The sequence below is a fragment of the Magallana gigas genome, chromosome 7, assembly GCF_963853765.1.
Source record: "Magallana gigas chromosome 7, xbMagGiga1.1, whole genome shotgun sequence".
In the NCBI taxonomy this organism is placed as follows: Eukaryota; Metazoa; Mollusca; class Bivalvia; order Ostreida; family Ostreidae; genus Magallana; species Magallana gigas.
The window spans coordinates 12240449-12260390 of record NC_088859.1 but is presented as its reverse complement, the minus strand read 5'-3'; the positions used below and the strand labels follow the sequence as shown (position 1 = coordinate 12260390).

At 32.4% G+C, this 19942-nt stretch overlaps 2 protein-coding genes across 3 annotated transcripts in view; one reads left to right on the top strand and one right to left on the bottom strand.

Annotated features, from left to right (window-relative positions):
• Nucleotides 1-220: 220 nt before the first annotated feature.
• On the bottom strand, nt 221-13553 carry LOC105334511 (spliceosome-associated protein CWC27 homolog). Its single transcript, XM_066066680.1, has 10 exons — nt 13398-13553; nt 12577-12786; nt 12197-12340; nt 10157-10255; nt 9793-9899; nt 9342-9528; nt 8021-8085; nt 4126-4220; nt 1116-1341; nt 221-482 (listed from the first exon to the last, which is right to left on the bottom strand). The coding sequence occupies exons 1-10, from the start codon at nt 13437-13439 to the stop codon at nt 314-316; spliced, it is 1344 nt and encodes a 447-aa protein (XP_065922752.1). The 5' UTR covers nt 13440-13553; the 3' UTR covers nt 221-313.
• A 124-nt stretch (nt 13554-13677) lies between these two features.
• Nucleotides 13678-19942, top strand: part of LOC105339296 (E3 ubiquitin-protein ligase RNF220) — a 19819-nt gene continuing 13554 nt past the window's right edge. Inside the window, exons 1-2 of one of the 2 annotated variants that reach the window (XM_011444768.4) lie at nt 13678-13799; nt 14479-15024. In XM_011444768.4, the coding sequence (XP_011443070.3) occupies nt 14496-15024 (529 nt within the window). In that variant the 5' untranslated portion in view covers nt 13678-13799; nt 14479-14495. Of the gene's footprint in view, nt 13800-14275; nt 15025-19942 lie in introns of those variants that run through there. The other variant, XM_020071809.3, reaches the window with a different exon arrangement.

The window sequence follows — 19942 nt, the reverse complement described above, 5'->3', positions numbered from 1 at the left end:
TTTTCACCTAACTCTAAATGCTGCAACTGATCATTGTGCAATAATTTTAATTACCCCATTGGGTGAGTCATACATGCACCACAGAAAATCTACATACCTTACAGTAGCAGGTATGAACATCTATTGGGGTGTGTTGAGAGAGAGAGAGAGAGAGAGAGAGAGAGAGAGAGAGTCCTTTACTTAGTAAGTACATGTAAATCTTTTCAAAAATCTTCACAGCTTGTTTGGTTTGTGCATGTTTATTAGTTCATGGATATTAAAACAGTGACATTAGCAGATAAAAGACAATGTTTCCATCATTTTACACATCATGTCATGTCTTATGTTTCTTCTCTTTCATCGTCTGCTTGCTGTTCTCACGTCTGCGTTTAGTGAGGGGATTTCGTGGGTCGTATATTTCATAACGATCAAGTTCTTGCACATTTGCATCAATCACTTTTCGTTTTCTTTCTTCATCTTCAAATATCAGCTTGTGAGTCATCCTGAAAAAGAAAAATGAAAAAATTGTTCATAAAATGAACTTTAATGCATACAAAAGACACCAACATTCTTCTTTCATTTGAACTGTCTTATAGTGGAATGGGAAAACAAATTCTGAAAAAAATTGCACAGTCATCAACAGTGAGTGGGAATTGCTATTTTCATCAAAATAATATACATGTTTATCGAAGACAAATCTGGGCTTTGTACACTTTAAGTCTGTATCTGCACCATTTCCCGTGTCTTAGAGTGTTTTTGTGTAGCAAGATAATAAAAGATTATAATGAAGGTTTCACATTGCATCCAATCAATAACCACTGGCACTGAAAACAAGGCAACGATATCCTGGATTTTGAACTTATTAACTGTTCATGAAGAAAAAACAAGGAAGGCAAAGTGGGGTATTTTGCAACCCCCCCCCCCCCAATCTCATTTTCAATAAAAAGTTTCAAGACTCAAATTCTTAAGTGACAAATGGTTTAACCAAAATAACATTGACATAACAAGCAGGGCAAGTATGCAATAAGTATGCAACCTAGCCTGTATGTGCATTTTGAATAATCATAGAGTAATAAATATTGCATTGTTTTAACACTATTTCAGCTGAATTATCATCCAACTGTCAGTGTTTTTACCATGACATATCTCCTGCAGCTTCAGCCTCTGTTTCCCCCTCTGGGGCCTCTTCTTCATCACTGTAGTCCCCTGATATCTTCTTGACTGTCTCAAGTTTGGATTGGAACTTTGCCAGCAGTGCTAAAGTGGCCTCCTCCCTTCCACTCCCTTTTTTAATCTTCGCCTTTTTGTATTTCTGTCTTTCTGCCTTGTATGCAGCTATAACTTCATTTTTTTCTTCGGGTTCTAAAATTTTAATTTTCAATTTATGATTGACACAAGACACTATTTTCTTTAATTGTGACTGCTTTAAGGAAATATTGATTTCAGAGCAACCTGTTGAAGTTAAAATTGTATAAGATCATCTTATCTTCTGATAGTAGCTTAGAAGTTTCATTAAAGATTATATGCTTCAATATTAAATTTCAGAGACTGAAGGCTCGTTAGAGCTTATACGTCATCCTAATCTATTTTAACTCAAAGAGCAAATTTGCAGGAAATTTTCTAGACATCACCAATTACATACCTCATGAAAAAAGACATTACATGTATTTCCATCTTGTGAATGCCAAATTCATTTAGATAACAGAATATTTTCTGCAGGTGTTATGTCATCAATTGTGAGCATGATGCCATTTAAGGAGGCCGACTTTAGGTTTCAATGCACATGTTTTTGGGTATTCTTAGACCAATATAATACAATGTATTAATACTTCTTATGAATTTTTATCAATATCATTTAGTAAATTAAACACAATAGACAAAAAACAAATATAAATATTTAGATTTTTCAAGGAAATCTTTATTTATTTAACCATTTTTCCGTTTTATGGTAGGGGAGCATTGCCATTGTACTTTTATGGCGTTACGATAAAATGAAGCTTTGTAGGAGTGCGTTATAAGAAATAACATAAAAGAAAAAGTAAAAATCATTTGCCATTGAAATTAATTCTATCCTCGAGGAAATTTTTCCTTTTTTTTTTATTATACAGTCTTCATTCGTAATGCTCAAAATATATAGTAAAAATTGGTGAATATTTAAACTGATTTGAGAACTGTTGCTATGGTAACAAGATGAAAAATAAGGTATTTTCTAATATTTTAAGTCATTTTTGAATTGGTATTATTTATATAAAAAGTATAGATAAAATATATCAATTGGTGAGAAAATATCAAATATGTACAAGACTTAAAAGCAATGTGACACAAATCTGACATTTGCCGAAAATAGTTACTGTTGCTATGGACTTTTCAAAAATTAAGAATTTCTGTGTGATTTTCTACGCAACTTTAATTTCCATAGCAACAACGCTTTTATGTTGAATTACAGAGTTTTTATAGTATACAAAAAATTGTTAGGCATATTTTTACAAGTTCCAACAAAAACAACTGCTAAAAGTTTCTAAATTCAAAAGTTACAACATTTCAAAATCATCTTTAATTCTTCAGTTTTTTCTATTTCTTGGTCTTGTTACCATAGCAATGGGAGTCAATGTTCATAAATAAAATGAATATCACATGGACATTGGTAAGGATATAAAAAAATAAATAATTTCCCTTTTCAGCTAATAACAAGTGAAAAGCTGTCAATGTGACAGCAAACCGGGTTTTCATTTATGTAAACTGTATCCATAATCCATGTCAACCCTTATCCAGTGAAATGGAGTACCCTACATGTATATGCAACATTTTGCCAAAAAATGACAAAGTTCAAAAGCTAGTATTTTTTCATAAATTATCGGAAATCAAAATCCTAGCAATATGCACACCTCTGATATATGTACAATTGATCTGCAAAAGAACAACTTCCTATCTTGAGAACTGTAGGAGGAGTTATCCGTAAAATGAGGGTACCCTATATGAAACATTTTGCAAAAAAATGACTAAGTTCAAAAGCTGGTATTCTTTTCATAAATTATCGGAAATCAAAATCCTAGCAATATGCACACCTCTGATATATGTACAATTGATCTGCAAAAGAACAATTTACTATCTTGAGAACTGTAGGAGGAGTTATCCGTACAATGAGGGTACCCTATATGCAATATTTTGCCAAAAAATGACTAAGTTCAAAAGCTGGTATTTTTTCGATAAATTATCGGAAATCAAAATCCTAGCAATATGCACACCTCTGATATATGTACAATTGATCTGCAAAAGAACAACTTCCTATCTTGAAAACTGTAGGAGGAATTATCCATACAATGAGGGTACCCTTTTGGCAGCCGCCCGCCCGCCCATCCGCCCGCCCGCCATTTTCACCATTTTAATAACCGGATTTTTTCGTTGGAAAACCCGGTAACAAAATGTAAAAGACCAATTTCAAAAACTTCTTATGGTTTCCATGGTAACATTTTAAAAGTATTGGTTTCTCCATCAATTTTGTTCTATGAAATAAGAATTCACAATAGAACAAAGATTGTTTTATGTCTTTGATAGTTTACATTAGTGGGCAAAACCTTTTAATATGGCTACAAAGTAGGTAAGTTTTTCTAATTTCCCATCTTCAGCCTCAGTTACCATGGCAACCGTGAACGGTTACACCCAGCACCCAACTTTAAGTGTCTTTTTGCATTTTACATCTAGGTGTGTCCATGTATGAAATATAAAGAAAATTGGTTCCTATGCATGGCCAGACCTTCTTATAAATCATGGATTCTTACATAGAATTGATATAATTTAATATTTTGAGATGACCTCCACTAAAAACCACACAATTTTCTTGAAACTCTGCAAATATACTAGAATTGGTGTAAATGAAATATGGTTAAAAGATAAAGAGTTTTGCTTTTGTAGTTTTTCCGCAAAAAAAACCCATATCGGCCTTTGTTTTTGTATAATTTTGCAAAATGCCTGTATAAGTACTGCATAAAATTGCTATTGGGATTTTTTATTATTTTTATTTAAAAATATGGGAACAAAGTAGAAACTGCTTAAATTATTAAAAAATCTTGTACTCAAATATAATCCCAGTTGTACAACAATGCATCTTCATGCAAGAACCTGGAATGATCTGGTAAATTTATATACCTTCTTCAGGTACGTCTTTCTGATCTTGGGACTTTTCAGATTTCAATCCCTTTAGGTCCCTCTTCAACCTCTTGGCCTCTAAGCGCAATTCTTCACTGAAAATATAATTTCAAAAATTTCTATTTGCGATTCAAATTGTTTATTAAAGAAAAAATAAAAACCCCAAAATCAAATAACCAATTATAGAATTTGTGATGATGATATATCAGCAACAATCTAATATGTGTGTCACATAATTAGAAAAAACCCTTGACCTTATTTCAAATCTAAACATTGCTAAATATATTGCCTCCTCCTCATTAACCAGAGAAAATTTGTTTCTCTTCTCCAGTCAAAGCAATATGACAGTGGATTACCTTGATAAATATTGGCTTTTACGTCAAACAAATCACATCATGCCATATATTAACTGTGGACTCCATTTATCACATTAACCATGCTTGATCGGTGCATTTAGTAATTACATCATTCTTATCACAGAAACGGGTATTATTAGATGATAATTTGTTGTTATGGTAACAAAAATACAAACAGTGTCTGCATAAAGAAAACTGGTACTGTTACATGAATTTTAGAGAAAATAATGTTTATTATGAAATATTTACATTTTTTCAATGTCTTTGTCTTTAATAACACTATGACTCAATTTTGTATTGTAGAGACCTACAAATGATGTATTGTTGGGGCGCAAGTGCTGTTTTCGTATATGTAATTAAAAGAAATGAATATTACTTAAATGTGTCAATATTCCAATATTTACTCGTACAATTGCTGAAAATTATACAAATATAAGTAATAAAGAATCCTTCTTTAAATATTATGAGGTGATAATTTCGATCGGAGCGTGTTCAAATCTATCACTAAGCTGGAAGGGCTTTATTGGATTTGACCATGCTCCGACCAAAATTATCATCTCATAATACTCAAAGAATGATTATAATTCCTTTAATAGTTTATTATGAAATATTATAAATTTTGCAGATCCATATACATTGTATTACTGTAGCATAAAATGCAAAAATCTTTTAAAGTTTTCTTTTAATTTTTGAACTCAATCTTTAGAATTGATGTCATACAGTATTCTGATTATCATATGACGTAGTTTCAATGTAGGTAAATTGAATTTTGTGTTGTCTCACAAGCTGCATAACATGTAATTCTAAAAAAATATCTTATTGTTATACCACAACATTAGAAGTAGATACTGATTTTACTACGTTTGATGTTGTGGAGTATTGGTATTTACCAAAGATTAACAAATTCTAAGACATGATGACTCTTAGGCATACATGCTATAGTTTGACCCTATAACTGTTGAATGAATGATGCCATATACCTACCCATGGGAAATATGAATTTGCCAAGTTTGGTTGAAATTAGCAAAGTGGAGTTTAAGAATAAATTGAGATGCTACAAGTTTACAGACAGACATATGGTCAACAAACCAAATATGATCAAATGGGTAACTTTTTTACAAGGTACAGAATGAAAAAAGTGTTTAAAAAATATCATTTGAATGAACATCTTTCTATGACAAGAGTTGCATGACCCTTGACATTTTCAAAATCTATGATGACAGAGATCACCTACTAATCATTATGGCAAATATATACCAGTTTAGGAGTAGATGGAATGAAATGACTTCCCTGCAAGCACGAGTTCATTAAAAGTGAGTTCTGTGTAACCATGTTTTACTGTAATAAATGAAATGTTGCTGATGCTTATATTAAATAAATTTGGCTTGTAATTTCTCATTTATTTGTACATGTTATTTTTTCTCATATTTTGATACTCCAGAAAATAATACATTTGAAAGGTTTGCAAGTAACTGTCCATGAGGATACAGTAGATTCTTTATATGCACAAAGAACTTTATCTACAAATCTGCTATTTTGGATTAAACCGTGAGAATATAAAATTGCAAACGTTAAATTTTCATCACAATTTCAAATTAATGTAGATTTTTTATTTTATGTGAGTACCTAATTTCACAATTCAACCGTTTTGCGTCAAATCATGAGAATATGAAATCGCGACCGCAAAACATTTATTATAGTTTCATGTAGTTTACATCTGTCTGCAAAATAAAAGCAAGATTTTAAAATTCGCAAGATGTGCTTCTTGTCTTTTTAAGCAGATACTAATTTCTCACGTTTGATTAGGAATTTACAGTAATTACAACTTTTGGGGCCTCTAGCTATTCGACAAGGATATTAATTCCTTGAATTTAATTAGGAATCTGTAGAGGTCTCTCCATCTTAGAGTTGTATCAGCCAAGAATAAGTCCATGGACAGACTGTAACTTACCCAGTAAGTATAGGTAATAAAAGTGCGGTAAAGTTGCATTGAGAAAAAATTGCAGGTACATTGTATTAAAAAAAATTATTTTTCAGGTGTTCTAAGGATTGTAATAATCAATCATATATATTTTACATCCATCAGCAGAGAGTACAATCACAAACTGATATTTAAGATTTTGTCCAATTGTTCACCCCGGAAGTTAAAATGTTTTGAATAGTCTTGTGATTTTCATCTTATCAATTTAACCTATCTCCTCTCTGCTTTGGGGAACTGAAAACCAAAATGCTCGATAAAAAATCATATGGTGCTTTAGTATAGCAGCTATACATGTACCTATGGATTAACCTATACATGTACCTATGGATTAACCTATACATGTACCTATGGATTAACCTATACATGTACCTATGGATTAACCTATACATGTACCTATGGATTAACCTATACATGTACCTATGGATTAACCTATACATGTACCTATGGATTAACCTATACATGTACCTATGGATTAACCTATACATGTACCTATGGATTAACCTATACATGTACCTATGGATTAACCTATACATGTACCTATGGATTAACCTATACATGTACCTATAGATTAACATATATACGTACCTATGGATTAACCTATACATGTACCTATGGATTAACCTATACATGTACCTATGGATTAACCTATACATGTACCTATGGATTAACCTATACATGTACCTATGGATTAACCCTTTTGGTTTTCAGTCCAAAGGTTACTGAATCCACCACTACTTCTTATACAAATGTCTCTTTTGATTTCTTAGAGCTTGTTACCTTTAGATATCTTACACATGTACTTGTAATTGGATTTACCAAACATTGTACCAACAGAAGCATCACAGAATAATGGTTAATTAACTGGATTGACAACTGACATCCAACATTAGGTTTATAATACATATACTTATTTTTTTCACATAAGTCAATGACATTCATTGCATGTCAAATGTTTTAATCAAACGTTTTATAAACAAACTTTTATTTGTGATGACTTTACTTGGTGATTTCCTGGGGATTAACTGGTTTGTGGCGACAAATTTTTACAACAAAGCTTTGTCCAAACATTTGCTGTTATAACAACTATACTTCAAGGACTGGTTCAAGGTGAGAAATATTCCCGACAACAAGGCTTTCGGGAAATGTGCAAACATTTCTTGCACACGAATAAAAGTTGGTTTACAGTGAATCATCAGTAAATTCAGTGGCTTGCAAAATGACATATAATTTAATCAAAACAGCCATTTATATTTGACTGTGTTTCACTGTTCATGTTTAAATCACTAAATGGCCCTCATTTTTACAAATTGACATACTGTAAATTCCTAATTAAACGCGAGGAAATAATATCCGCATAAAATCCCGAGAAGCCCCCCTCACAAAATTTAAAATCTCGCTTTTATTTTCTGAGATTTGAGAATTATAAGAGATAAGGGTAAAAGTTCCGCATTCACGATTTTATATTCTTGCGTTTTGATCCAAAACACTGGGATCGCGGAATTAAGTACTCATGTAAAATAAGGAATCTACAGTAAATCTGATCATTAACATAACATACGTTCTGCTAATCTTTTTCTTGTTTTCACTCTCTTCATCTGGGGGTGGGGTTTTTGCTTTCTTTTCCTGTGGTAAAAAGAATTCTCAATATAAATATCAAACTATATACCGGTATGTATTTGTTTTCCCTCGGACTGAAATGTCAAACTTTCATTGGTTTAAACATAGCATGTGACTGCCTCATATATCTCCACGTATGTGCGGTGAGAATTAATACCCGGCGATATATATACGTCATTGGCCGACACTTTGCCTGCTAATTTCAACATTTCATATTATTAAATACAGAAACCGCATGCCGTGAATTTTTGGAGTAGTTGCCCTTTGAAATTCTTTAAAATTTGACTTGTAACCCTTTGAATATTGATGTCACATTCTTGTCAAGAGCAGAACAAAATGGCAGCTGTGATATTTATTCAAATCTCTGCACAGGAAAGGGAGAAAACGTTTAAAATTAAACAGCAACAAAACATTGTAAGTAAACATGGGTGAAGTAAAGATTTTCAAGAGTACATGTATTTGAAAGGTGAGATTGAAAATTTTGATGAGTTTAAATGAATTAAATTGGACAAGATGTTAGGGAACTTGTACATGGGTTTGCGTAGATTATCACTTTTTGTGAATAAATGTGTCACTTGATAGTCCTGGGGATAACAAAACACTTATTAGGTTTGTTACTGATGACTACAGAAATATATCAAGTTGATCAATTTCATAGACAACTTGGCTTAGCCTCACTATCTATGAGATTGATCAACCTGATATATATCTTAATCAGTCAGTAACAAACCTAATCAGTAATAATATTCATTTTCTTAGAGAACTGCTACTTTCTGATATACTCTACAAGATTTCACAGATGATTTATACCTTTTAGTGATACTTTGTCTCTAATAATGAATGTAAAATCTGACATTTGATAAATTTTACAGTCTTTAACGACAGACAAAATGACAGTAACATTAAATCCTATTTTAAATTAAGAGCTGAAAATACTGCGGTTTCATAAATAATCAAAGGCATCAATTTATGTAGATAAAGTGAAAACCATAGGCCTCATGCATCCTCTGGGGCATGGAGAGGATAAGTAAGTAAGTAAGTGAAAACCATAGATCCAAGGACACATATATTTATGGTCAATGATCCTATCAATATAGGATATGCTATTAGAAACATCACTCCAACAGACATTCAATTTCATGGAATCGCCTCACAATGAAATCTGTGAAAACTAGTATTTAAATGAATATTGATGAAATCACAGAAGTCAAATCACTGCCCTTGATCATCAAACTAGAACTGTAGAATTTCTCAGGACCAACCTTAGGGGGCTGTGCTAGCCTCTGTCTGACTTCCTCTGAATCTATCTCGGTTGTCTCTGCGCTGAGGGTTGGATCATCAATGAGGTCATGACTGCTTTTACCTTTCCCTTTTGAGTCCTTGGATACCAGATCTACTTCCTCTTCCTGTTCTTCTGCCTCATCCCCAAAAGAGAGCAGCTTGTAATTCCTGTAGAGGAAACACAATCACAGATTGCTCTGCTTTAACTTAACTGTGCTTTTAACTACTTAATCTTAATGTACATTTAATCATAATAAAAAAGAATGTGATTTGATAAATAATAATAAATATTTTAAAGAATGATGATAATTTGATAACCGAGGTCATAAAAACGCAATAAAAACTGAAATTTCATAATGTAAAATTTGTAATTTAAGAGTTATCTCCCTTTTACTGTACAAAATTGATCAGAAATGACAATAAATGGCATACTTAGTGGCCTTGGATTTGCTTTTCACTTTTTCTTCTTTTGAATCTTTTGATTTTCTGTCTTCTGCATTTACTCTTGGGACAATATCTTCAAACGGATTTGATAAAATCTGAAAAATGGCAATTCTAAATATTAAAATCATAATATATGATAATTTGTGATGAAATAATTGGGGTTAAAACTCCCAATATGCAATAAAACTGATTATAAAATCATACATGCTTACGCTGCTTTGTAAAAATTTAGTTTTTAGATTTTAAGAAAAACAGACTAAGATGAAGATATTGATATAAAACTGAGAAATATTAAATTTTTTCTGTTTACTCTTGATCCGGCCATTTTATTTTGTTGTTGGTGTATACTTACATGGGCTGATTTGACTTTATGGGGGTGGTAGGGTCTGTCATGCTCGTCTACTTCTACTTCTTGTAACTTCCCAATGTTATATACTGTGTTTCCTGTTATCTATAATTAAAAAGCGCAACATAAACTGGTGTTTTAAGCATCTTATTATTTATCAACCAACCAGATTTATTTTTTTACAAGGTTATATTTTAGAATAACTGATCTTAAATCAACGTTTTCTTCTCTATCATTTTAAAATTAATTTAAAGATATTTTGTTAGAAAGAGTAAAAATCACTTATAATTTTTGCAAAATTTTGTTTCTTCATTGCATACGAAATAGAAAATGTACTAGGTAATTTAAGATGAGAACTGGAAAACAAGAGGCCCAGGGGCCACATTGCTCACCTGAGCAACAATTGCCTTAATTCTGATCAAATTAGCATTAAAGTATCAAAATATCCAGACAACTAAGTACAATAGATCTTGCTAAAAAAAATTGAAAATCTGCCAATTTTTATCCACCTCTTTTTTTTGGTAAATATCAAGCCCTTTTTGTTGTTGTACCTGTAAGAAGATTTTTCTCTATTCCTATATATATAACCATTTCATGGCCCAACTTTTCTCTAGGGAATCATGGTTTCATCAAACTTAAATCAGCATAACTTGTGCTTTCACACTAAGTACTGAGTTTTGGACCGAAAACTTTCCCAGAATAATTTTAAAGATTTTCTCTATATATTCCTATGTAAAAATTCAAACCGCCATCACGGCCCCGTCCTATCACTAGAAACTGTGATTTTGCAAACTTGAATTTACACTACCCGAGGATGCCTCAACACAAGTTTAAGCTTTTTTCTGGCCAAATAGTCTTTAAAAAGAAGATTTTTAAAGATTTTCTCAATATATTCCTATGTAAAAATTCATCCCCCATTGTGGCCTCACCATATCCCTGGACTTTAAACAAACTTGAATCTATACTACCTGAGGATGCTTCCACTCAAATTTGAGCTTTCCTGGCCTAATAGTTTTGAGAAGAAGATTTTTAAAGATTTTCTCCATATATAAAAATTTATCCCCCATTGTGGCCCCACCCTACCCCCAGGAACCATGATTTGAACAAACTTGAATCTACATTATCTGGGGATGGTTACAAGCCAATTTGAGCTTTCTTGGCCAAATAGTTTTTAAAAGAATTTTTTTAAAAGATTTTCTCTATATATTCCTGTATAAAAAATTAACCCCCTAATTGTGGCCCCACCCTACCCCCGGGGACCATGATTTGAACAAACTTTAATCTACACTACCTGAGGATGCTTCCATTTTAATTTGAGCTTTTCTGGCCTAATAGTTTTTGAGAAGAAGATTTTTAAAGATTTTCTCTATATATTCCTGTATAAAAAATTAACCCCCTAATTGTGGCCCCAACCTACCCCCAGGGACTACGATTTGAACAAACTTGAATCTACACTACCTGAAGATGCTTCCATTTTAATTTGAGCTTTTCTGGCCTAATAGTTTTTGAGAAGAAGATTTTTAAAGATTTTCTCTATATATTCCTGTATAAAAAATTAACCCCCTAATTGTGGCCCCAACCTACCCCCAGGGACTACGATTTGAACAAACTTGAATCTACACTACCTGAAGATGCTTCCATTTTAATTTGAGCTTTTCTGGCCTAATAGTTTTTGAGAAGAAGATTTTTAAAGATTTTCTCTATATATTCCTATGTAAAACTTGATCCCCCAATTGTGGCCCCACCCTACCCCCAGGGACCATGATTTGAACAAACTTGACTCTACACTATCTGAGGATGCTTCCACTTAAATTTGAGCTTTCCTGGCTTAATAGTTTTTGAGAAGAAGATTTTTAAAGATTTTTTCTATATATTACTATGTAAAACATGATCCCCCTATTTGGCTCAGGTGAGCTAAATAAGACGAATTAATGAGTTTTCTTAACTTTCTGTATTCTGTTTCTTAATCTATAATAAATTGGTATCATCAAATGATGGTACATGTTTAATTATGAATAAGCACAATAATATCAAAATTTAAATTACCTTTCCAAATATTGTGTGTTTGTTCAGGAGCTCCGGAGTTGGTCCCATTGTGATGAAGAATTGACTGCCATTATCATTTGGACCAGCATTTGCCATGGCCACTAAGCCTCTCCTCACAAACCGTAATCGAGTGTGAGTTTCATCCTTAAAGAACATGATAAGGATTATTATTACAACATTATTCCTAAACTTCTGCAAGGTTTAAGACATAAAATTAAGTATAAATAGTACTATTCACAAAAAAATTATTATCAACAACTTCTTAATTTAATTTCTTCTTATTAATTATTTAATACAGGTTAAAAAAAGAATTGATGAGAAAGTTAGCATATTTTGTAACCATTTCAGGTAAGAGTGGTATAAGGTTAAGATCAACAGACTTTGAATGGTTTCCCATATATTGATTCTCCGCCCATTCCAGTCCCAGTGGGGTCGCCTCCCTGCACGATGAAGTCCTTCACAACGCGATGAAATACAGTTCCATTGTAGTATCCCTCCATACAGAGCTGGATGAAGTTCCGACATGCCTTTGGTGCTTCTTTTGACCACAACTCAATATCCAGATCTCCAGCTGAGGTAATGAGCAGGACCTGTAAAAACAACTTGCTGTAATTTGGTTTGAAATATATCAGAGATCCACTGCAGACAGGGTTGTCTCTAAGACTCATGGGACGGGGAATTCTCCCACCTATAATGACAAAATTACCCAGCTTTTACATGTATTGCATTTTAAACACAATCTCGCTACAAGCTAGACCCTCAGACACCCCCTTCTACTTTTCTATTTCTTCCTTCTCTTTCAATTTTTAGAGACAATCCTGACTGCAGAGAAATAGATCATTTAGAATTTAACATTTGCAAGTATCGTTTTGTCACAAATAAGTACAATTACAATGTATTGAAATGATTTGTTGCAATATGTATTTCTTCTTTTCAAAATCTTAGAGATAAATTACAAATTCCGCTTCCCATGTGATTTTTTGACTGACCACAAGGGTTTGTGTGAAAAAAAATGAACAGTTAATAAGTAATCATATCTGAGGAATTATTTTTTCTCCTGTGTATTAACTTTTCTATCTGATTTTTTTTCTGGCCTGACCACATCTCTGAAGAAATTCGTAATGAGTCACTAATTCTATTTCAGAATTATTATTTGCCTCAACTTTAGATATCACACAATAATATTATCAAAACTTATTACCTTCCCAGTGGTCGGGGGTTCCTGAATGTAAATATTACTCATATTGCCGTTTGCTTCACGTTATTGGGAAAGTGAAAGTAGAAATTTAAAATTTTCATAACGAGGTTGGAGTACGGTAAATTGAGGAAGAATATTTGTATACAGTGAATCTGTTCCTGGAAAGTGCACAAATTATGAAATACCCATTACTTAAATCAATTTAGTCTTTGGAATAAGATAGTTTAATTATAACGATTCCGATAATGTCAATATGAAAGAACGTCACGATGAAAAATAAGCGAGAAGGTATTTCCTTGAGTTATTTTTATCACAGTTATATCCCACAATTCTAATAATGGAAATGATTTTGAAAACGAGGCATCAACATAGAGGGAAATTCTTTCCAGTAATACTAGATTAAAGGTAAATATTATCCACTAAAATTACATGTCATCTCAAAATTTCAAGATCATTTTACATTTGCTATAGATAAAATTGATATCAATGATTGTTTGCAAACTCTTATTTTTGTTTAAGTGTGTTTGGAAATAAACGTTTTTCAAAACCTAAAATTAATAGGTAGGACGGAATACTTGATGTAGACATTCAAATGTTGCGAAAATATATCCATCCTAATCTTACACTGAACAACACTGAATTCTTATTTTTTAGAGAAGATACGCACTGAAATGGCTTTAACTTTACAAAATTTGCCGTATTTTTCTAAAAGGTGTAAAAATTTCCTGTTATTATATTGAACTAAAAGCTGTTGTTGACATTTTCCATATATGGCATGTGAAGATTTCAGTACGCATGCGTTATCAATTGACAAGCAGGCCTCAATAAAAGTGGGTTGTCCTTAGAGTCTGTATTTAAGTATTTACAACTAACTATATTTGACAAAAGGAACTGGATGAAATGGACACATAATTTTTGTTTATGTGTGTCATGAAGAAATAGACATATATTATTCATTTTGGATTTGTTGAAATCTAAACTTTTTTCGTTTTGTTGAATATGAGTGGAGTTTCTGACTTTGCAATGTTTCGATTTAATTTTTGGCAAAAGCCATTTCTCTCTCACCATGCTGCTGTCCTTGCAGCCTCCCAGTTTAATTCAATGGAAAATTCGTCCTACCTTCCGAATCCCCTCACCTCACCAGCTCTGATGGTCCTAGCTTCAACGGCTGAGGGTCATGAAGGGGGGCGCCTAGCGGCCCCACCTCATCCATACTCCTCGAGTGCGGACGGAAAAGAGATGGTTTCACCGTACGGGAATCCTCCATTCACAATGTACAGGCCAGGGGACCCTTTCCCCCCTCCCATGTACTCTGGGGTGCCACATTTCGTACGGTCTGACCGAAACATGGGAATCATGCCCCCGGCAGCCAGCAGTGCATTCCGACCCGTCAGTACTGACTCTGAAAGTTCTTATCACTCGGCTTTTGGACCGTCGGCAAAGAAGCCGAAATTGGAATCTGGTTCGAAAGAAGAGGAAGGGAGAGGGGACGGTAGCCCAGAATCAAACACTTCGGCCCACATTAAGGAAGAACGGCCCAATAGCATCAGCTCTGTCACCAACTCTGAGGGCTTGTCTGATGGTGGAGAATTTGACCGGGGAACGCCTGATGAGGGAAGAACGCTAAGAAGTAAGTTGTTTTTTAAAAAACTTTTATTGTTTTGAAAAAGAAATTACTAAAGCAATTATTTTGAACTTAATACCCTTTTTAAAAAAAAAAATAGAAAGCTTTATTTGTTAAGCAGAATTTGTTTGCTTTTATTTTATGCTAAAATATAAATGAAACATTAAATTTCTATTCTGTAAACTGTTAGGATATTTAATGATATGTTTCATATTAATTGTTTTCTCCTGTAACTCAATAAGGTGTCAATCTACTTTTTTATCATGTTAAAAATAAACATTTTTTTAAAGAAAAAATATTTATTGACTAAAATGGCCAATGCAGTTATATATTACATAACTAAACTATAATTATGAATGAATTTAGTACTACCCGGTACATGTTAAATAATTAAATAAAAAATAAATTTGTTTTTGAAAAAATTAATTTTCATAAAAGAAAATGTAGTTACATATAAGATTTTATATATTTTTATAAAAAATTTTGATTTTTTAAAATTTAACATAGCTAAGTTAAAATGAAACTATTTAACCTGTGATTTGACTTTCTGAACTGGATGCCAATCTGAATATCGAATGTTTGTATTCAACAATAGTCGATTATATGAGGTTGCTAAAGTTCTCAGCTTATCAACTGACCATTGGTCCGAGTCATAAAAAGCTAATTGCCTGTAGTGTGACCAATTGTATGGGCTGTATTGTGGAACCTTTTTGACACCAGTGGGAGAAAAAGGCCCCTGGAATAGAATTTGGCAGACCGTAATGTTTAAAATCTGAATAGATTGAATCTAAAATTTAACTTTTGAGACCATTCAATTCAGGGATGTTCATTTAAAAAAAATATATAATGCCAAAAATTAAAGTTGTAACATTTTAAATTATAACAAGCTTAATTTTATTGTACGTGGATTGAATATCTGATTAAAATTCAAACTGTATGTGAAAAAACTTTGTTAAATTGATTTTTATAATAAAAGTAATAAGGAATTATTTTATCAATTGTATTTACCAGTATACTGATTCAAAAACGAAATAATATTATATCTGTACTGGTACATATGTACTTGCAAAATTTCCTCTTAATCAATATATATACATACACAAATTCTGTATTTTAGTGTAAAACATTTGGTGACATAAATGACATTGACAAGTGTAATATATATATATGATTATTCTTATTATAAAGATTCTTTGAAAATGTTTTAAATTTCATTACAATTAAGTCTTATCCATTATATTAATCCAACTTTTGAAATATAATGAATAATTAAATAGAATGAATAATGTTTATATATGCACATTTATATAAAAAGTTTTGTCATAGGCGTGCTGCTTTAAAAACTGTATTTAATTAACTGCAGATCAGCAGTTATGTTTATTTTTTTAAAGCAAATTTTACAGATTTAAACGATTTTTAAAAAAAATTGATTATAAAATATAACATATTGGTTTCTAAATCCAGAATAATGAATCAGAAGTGTAAACCATAGAAATGACTTTAAAATATTTCTGTATATTTAATTATATTAAGATTAGTAATAAATAAATGAAGATTTACTGACTGTATATTTTTTATTAAATTCAATTCAGTTTAAATGTAATTTAATTTCTTTATGAAAAAATATTTAAATTTATTTTCAATTTATACAATTTTTCTGAATTCAAAAGATTACTTTCCTAAAATATTTATAACAAAATTTTTGTTTTATTTTTTAAAGGTAGATTTCTCTTTTTTCAAACCTTTATACGTCATATACCATCTATCAATAACTGAAAAAATTATGAAAAGAAAACAATGTTGCCTATTAATTAATTTTAAAATATATTCTAAAATGTTGGTAGCATTTAGAAAAATGATTTTAAAGCTTTATGAAAAGAGAAACGCAAGTTTATAGCCTCATGATTTCTAGGGCATAGAGAGGATACTAAAAGTGTGTTTCTAAAAAAAAACATGTAGAAGACTAAACTAAAAATTACACCAATTGCAGTATTTCAAAAAAACTCTAAGGGTTCCTTGCAATTGTATAATGAATTTTTAGTACAGTCAGGCCAAAATAAAATTACTACCGGTATTTGTTTAAAATTGCCTTCTGTCTCATTGAAATACATACCCCAGTTGATTAAATTTAACTTGCAAAAAATAAAGAACTTTTTTTTATGGAATTTTATTTATTTAATTTTTTATTTACATATTTTTAATAAGTTAAACTTCAGGTTTGAAAAAAAAAAATCCCCTCTTCCTTGGTCTAGAAACCTCCATGCGGCAATTCCAAATAACCATTTTGTTAAGGATGGCCTCAGTTTCATGTGTAACATAATTTTGTCTCAGTTGAAAAAACACTATCATATAAATTTCAAAGTTAAAATTTATATCCTTGTGAATGAAAAGAAAATTGTCAGACATATAAATTTATAAGTACAGTAAATGCAAGACAAGATAATGACATTGGGTATCTAACCTAAGGTCAAAGGTCAATTTGTGTGTAGTTCGTTGTCCCACGTACAAGCAACCACAAGTCCTTCCAACTTCTGCTCTGTGACAGCCAATTTGTCAAAGAGTGATTTAATTTCGATTTAAAGATTTAATCAAAAATAATCCCAGTTACAAGTGGTTCCTAAAGGCCATTTTGTGATCACTATCTCCCATTTAAATATTTTTCAAGTGTCTCTTTCACATAAAGACTTGAAATATAAATGTGAAAATTGATTAAAACTTCATTACTGTCTCTTGTATAAAAAGAGAAATGGCGAGGTTGGAATGAGTAAACAAGTTACCTAGGTAATTTATTGAACTCTATGTTTTTTACAACCATGAGGTTTTATGGATGAGGCTTGAAAAGGAAGTGCCTTCTTTTGCTGGACTGGCAGTTAGAGAACTTGAAACTCAGTTATCATATTGATAAACGACTTAATAGGAGAACTGTTTAAATGAAAGGAACTATTCATGGTTCTGGATTGATTACTGAAAATTTTCCACCTAGATTGTTTGTAATAGAATTAAAATCATCTAAATCTCACTTGCAATGAGTTTATTACTCGCTCAGTGATTTAGGAGCACTGAACTACCAAGTTTTAATACAGAAGCTGATATATTGGAGTGAGAGAAGCATTGCCAAAGATTTAGGTCTGAAAGAGGCTTGTGTCAGAATTTGATGATAAGAGAAAGGCAGGGATTTCTACTAGTCATTGTATGTACGTTTCTCCCAAGTCTCTCTCTGTTTCATATTCTTATGAAGGGATTACCGATTGCATAGTTTTATCTCCATTTTTTCTACTCACTCGGACAATTTAAATGCTGCAATATTTATTGGGCATCGTATTTCCGTTTGGGGAACCTGTTCTAGTAATAATTGCCCTAATCTTCTATTTGCTAAGGTTTAGCAAGAATGTATTGGAGCAGCAAGTAAGAAATTTATTTTCTGTCAGGGTAGAGTCCCGTATTCAAATTTCGGGCTCTATCTGATGAGAAAGCAGTTATTTATGTGACGATGAGGAATATTAGGGTTTAGTCGTTATCACGACTGAGGGCTATACAAGCTTAGGGACCAATAGAAACCTAGGTGATAGGACTGGCCTCTGTATATTTATCACTTTACCAAATTGCGTTGGTACTCCAAAGACTTGTCAAGTCTGAAGCCTCTCGGAATACACCCCGACCAGTATTCATGGCTGGGGATTACGGACCATAGCAGAGTCACTATTAAGTGCCAAAGTCAAATTGAAACTTCTCTGGAGCAATCCTGTCAGTGTTTATAAGCTTTTTTCCAGAAATCAATGTACAATTGCACCGAGAGTGAAAAAAAAGACCAACACTTAATCTTGATTTTTTCCCGATGATTTTATGCATGGTTTCTCATTATGAAAGGGTTAAAGGATTTGCCACTTTTTTGGCAGACAGATTATAGGTCTCTTAAATATGTCTTCATAATAATTTGAAGTGGAAGTAATTGTGTTTTTGTGTTCTTTACTTGACTCCATTCTGATTCCTGCTTCAATTCATCCATGGTTCTCTCCGTTATTCTTCTTTTGTCCATTAAAAGATTTTTTATGAACATTTTCAGTCATACAGCTTTTATGAATGTTCCTCATGCCGGTCACAGTTTCTTGAGTGAAGAATAAATGCAGATTTGTGGTCTTTCCAGCTTCCGTTTGCCTTTGTGATGCCTGGACGAGCTGAGAACTTTATTGACTGTCCACTGATTTAGTGAGTTTTCTGTCAGAACTAGGAACAGATGCAGGACCATCAGTCCTCATCAAATAGAAATTTACCTGTTAACTACCTTGGCAACTTTCGGACAGCTCCGGAGCATTTCTAACGAGCTATGATCTCTCCATTTGTATGACAATGTGTTTATGTCTGCCAGACAATCACTAAGCCCTCTTCAGGTGCTCAATGGAGGTTTAAAGATCCCTCCAAAGTCTAATGGGGTAGTGTCACCTACTCCGGGGCTTCATCATGCATCACTGCTGTACAAGGTACTGAACTTCACAGTATGGCAAAGATGGGCTGATAAGTCTCAGTAAAGTTTGCATTAATTTAACTATAAAAATTAATTTCTCAAAAATCACCAGATTTTTCTTGCCAAGGAAAGGGGTAGCTTACCGAGAGACTTACATTGCATGTCTGGATTACAGAAATGTCATATTCAAAGCTCAGGAAAACAAGATTTGATATTTGAAACAAAGTGGGAGGGAAGGGTTGATTCAATTGGGGTTATTCATGCGTTGTCTTATGTAACTAGCTGAAAATTTCTGACTAGCTTTCAATCTGAGGGTGACATCTTTATAAGCTCACCAGTGTGCAAGTATGCAGCTAAATATCCCCATTGAAGCTGTATTACAAAGTTGCTCCCAGAAAAGCACCATTTATCTTCATTAATCCCCCATTGGCTTGAAGTCACTGTCAGAAAACTCCCAATCTC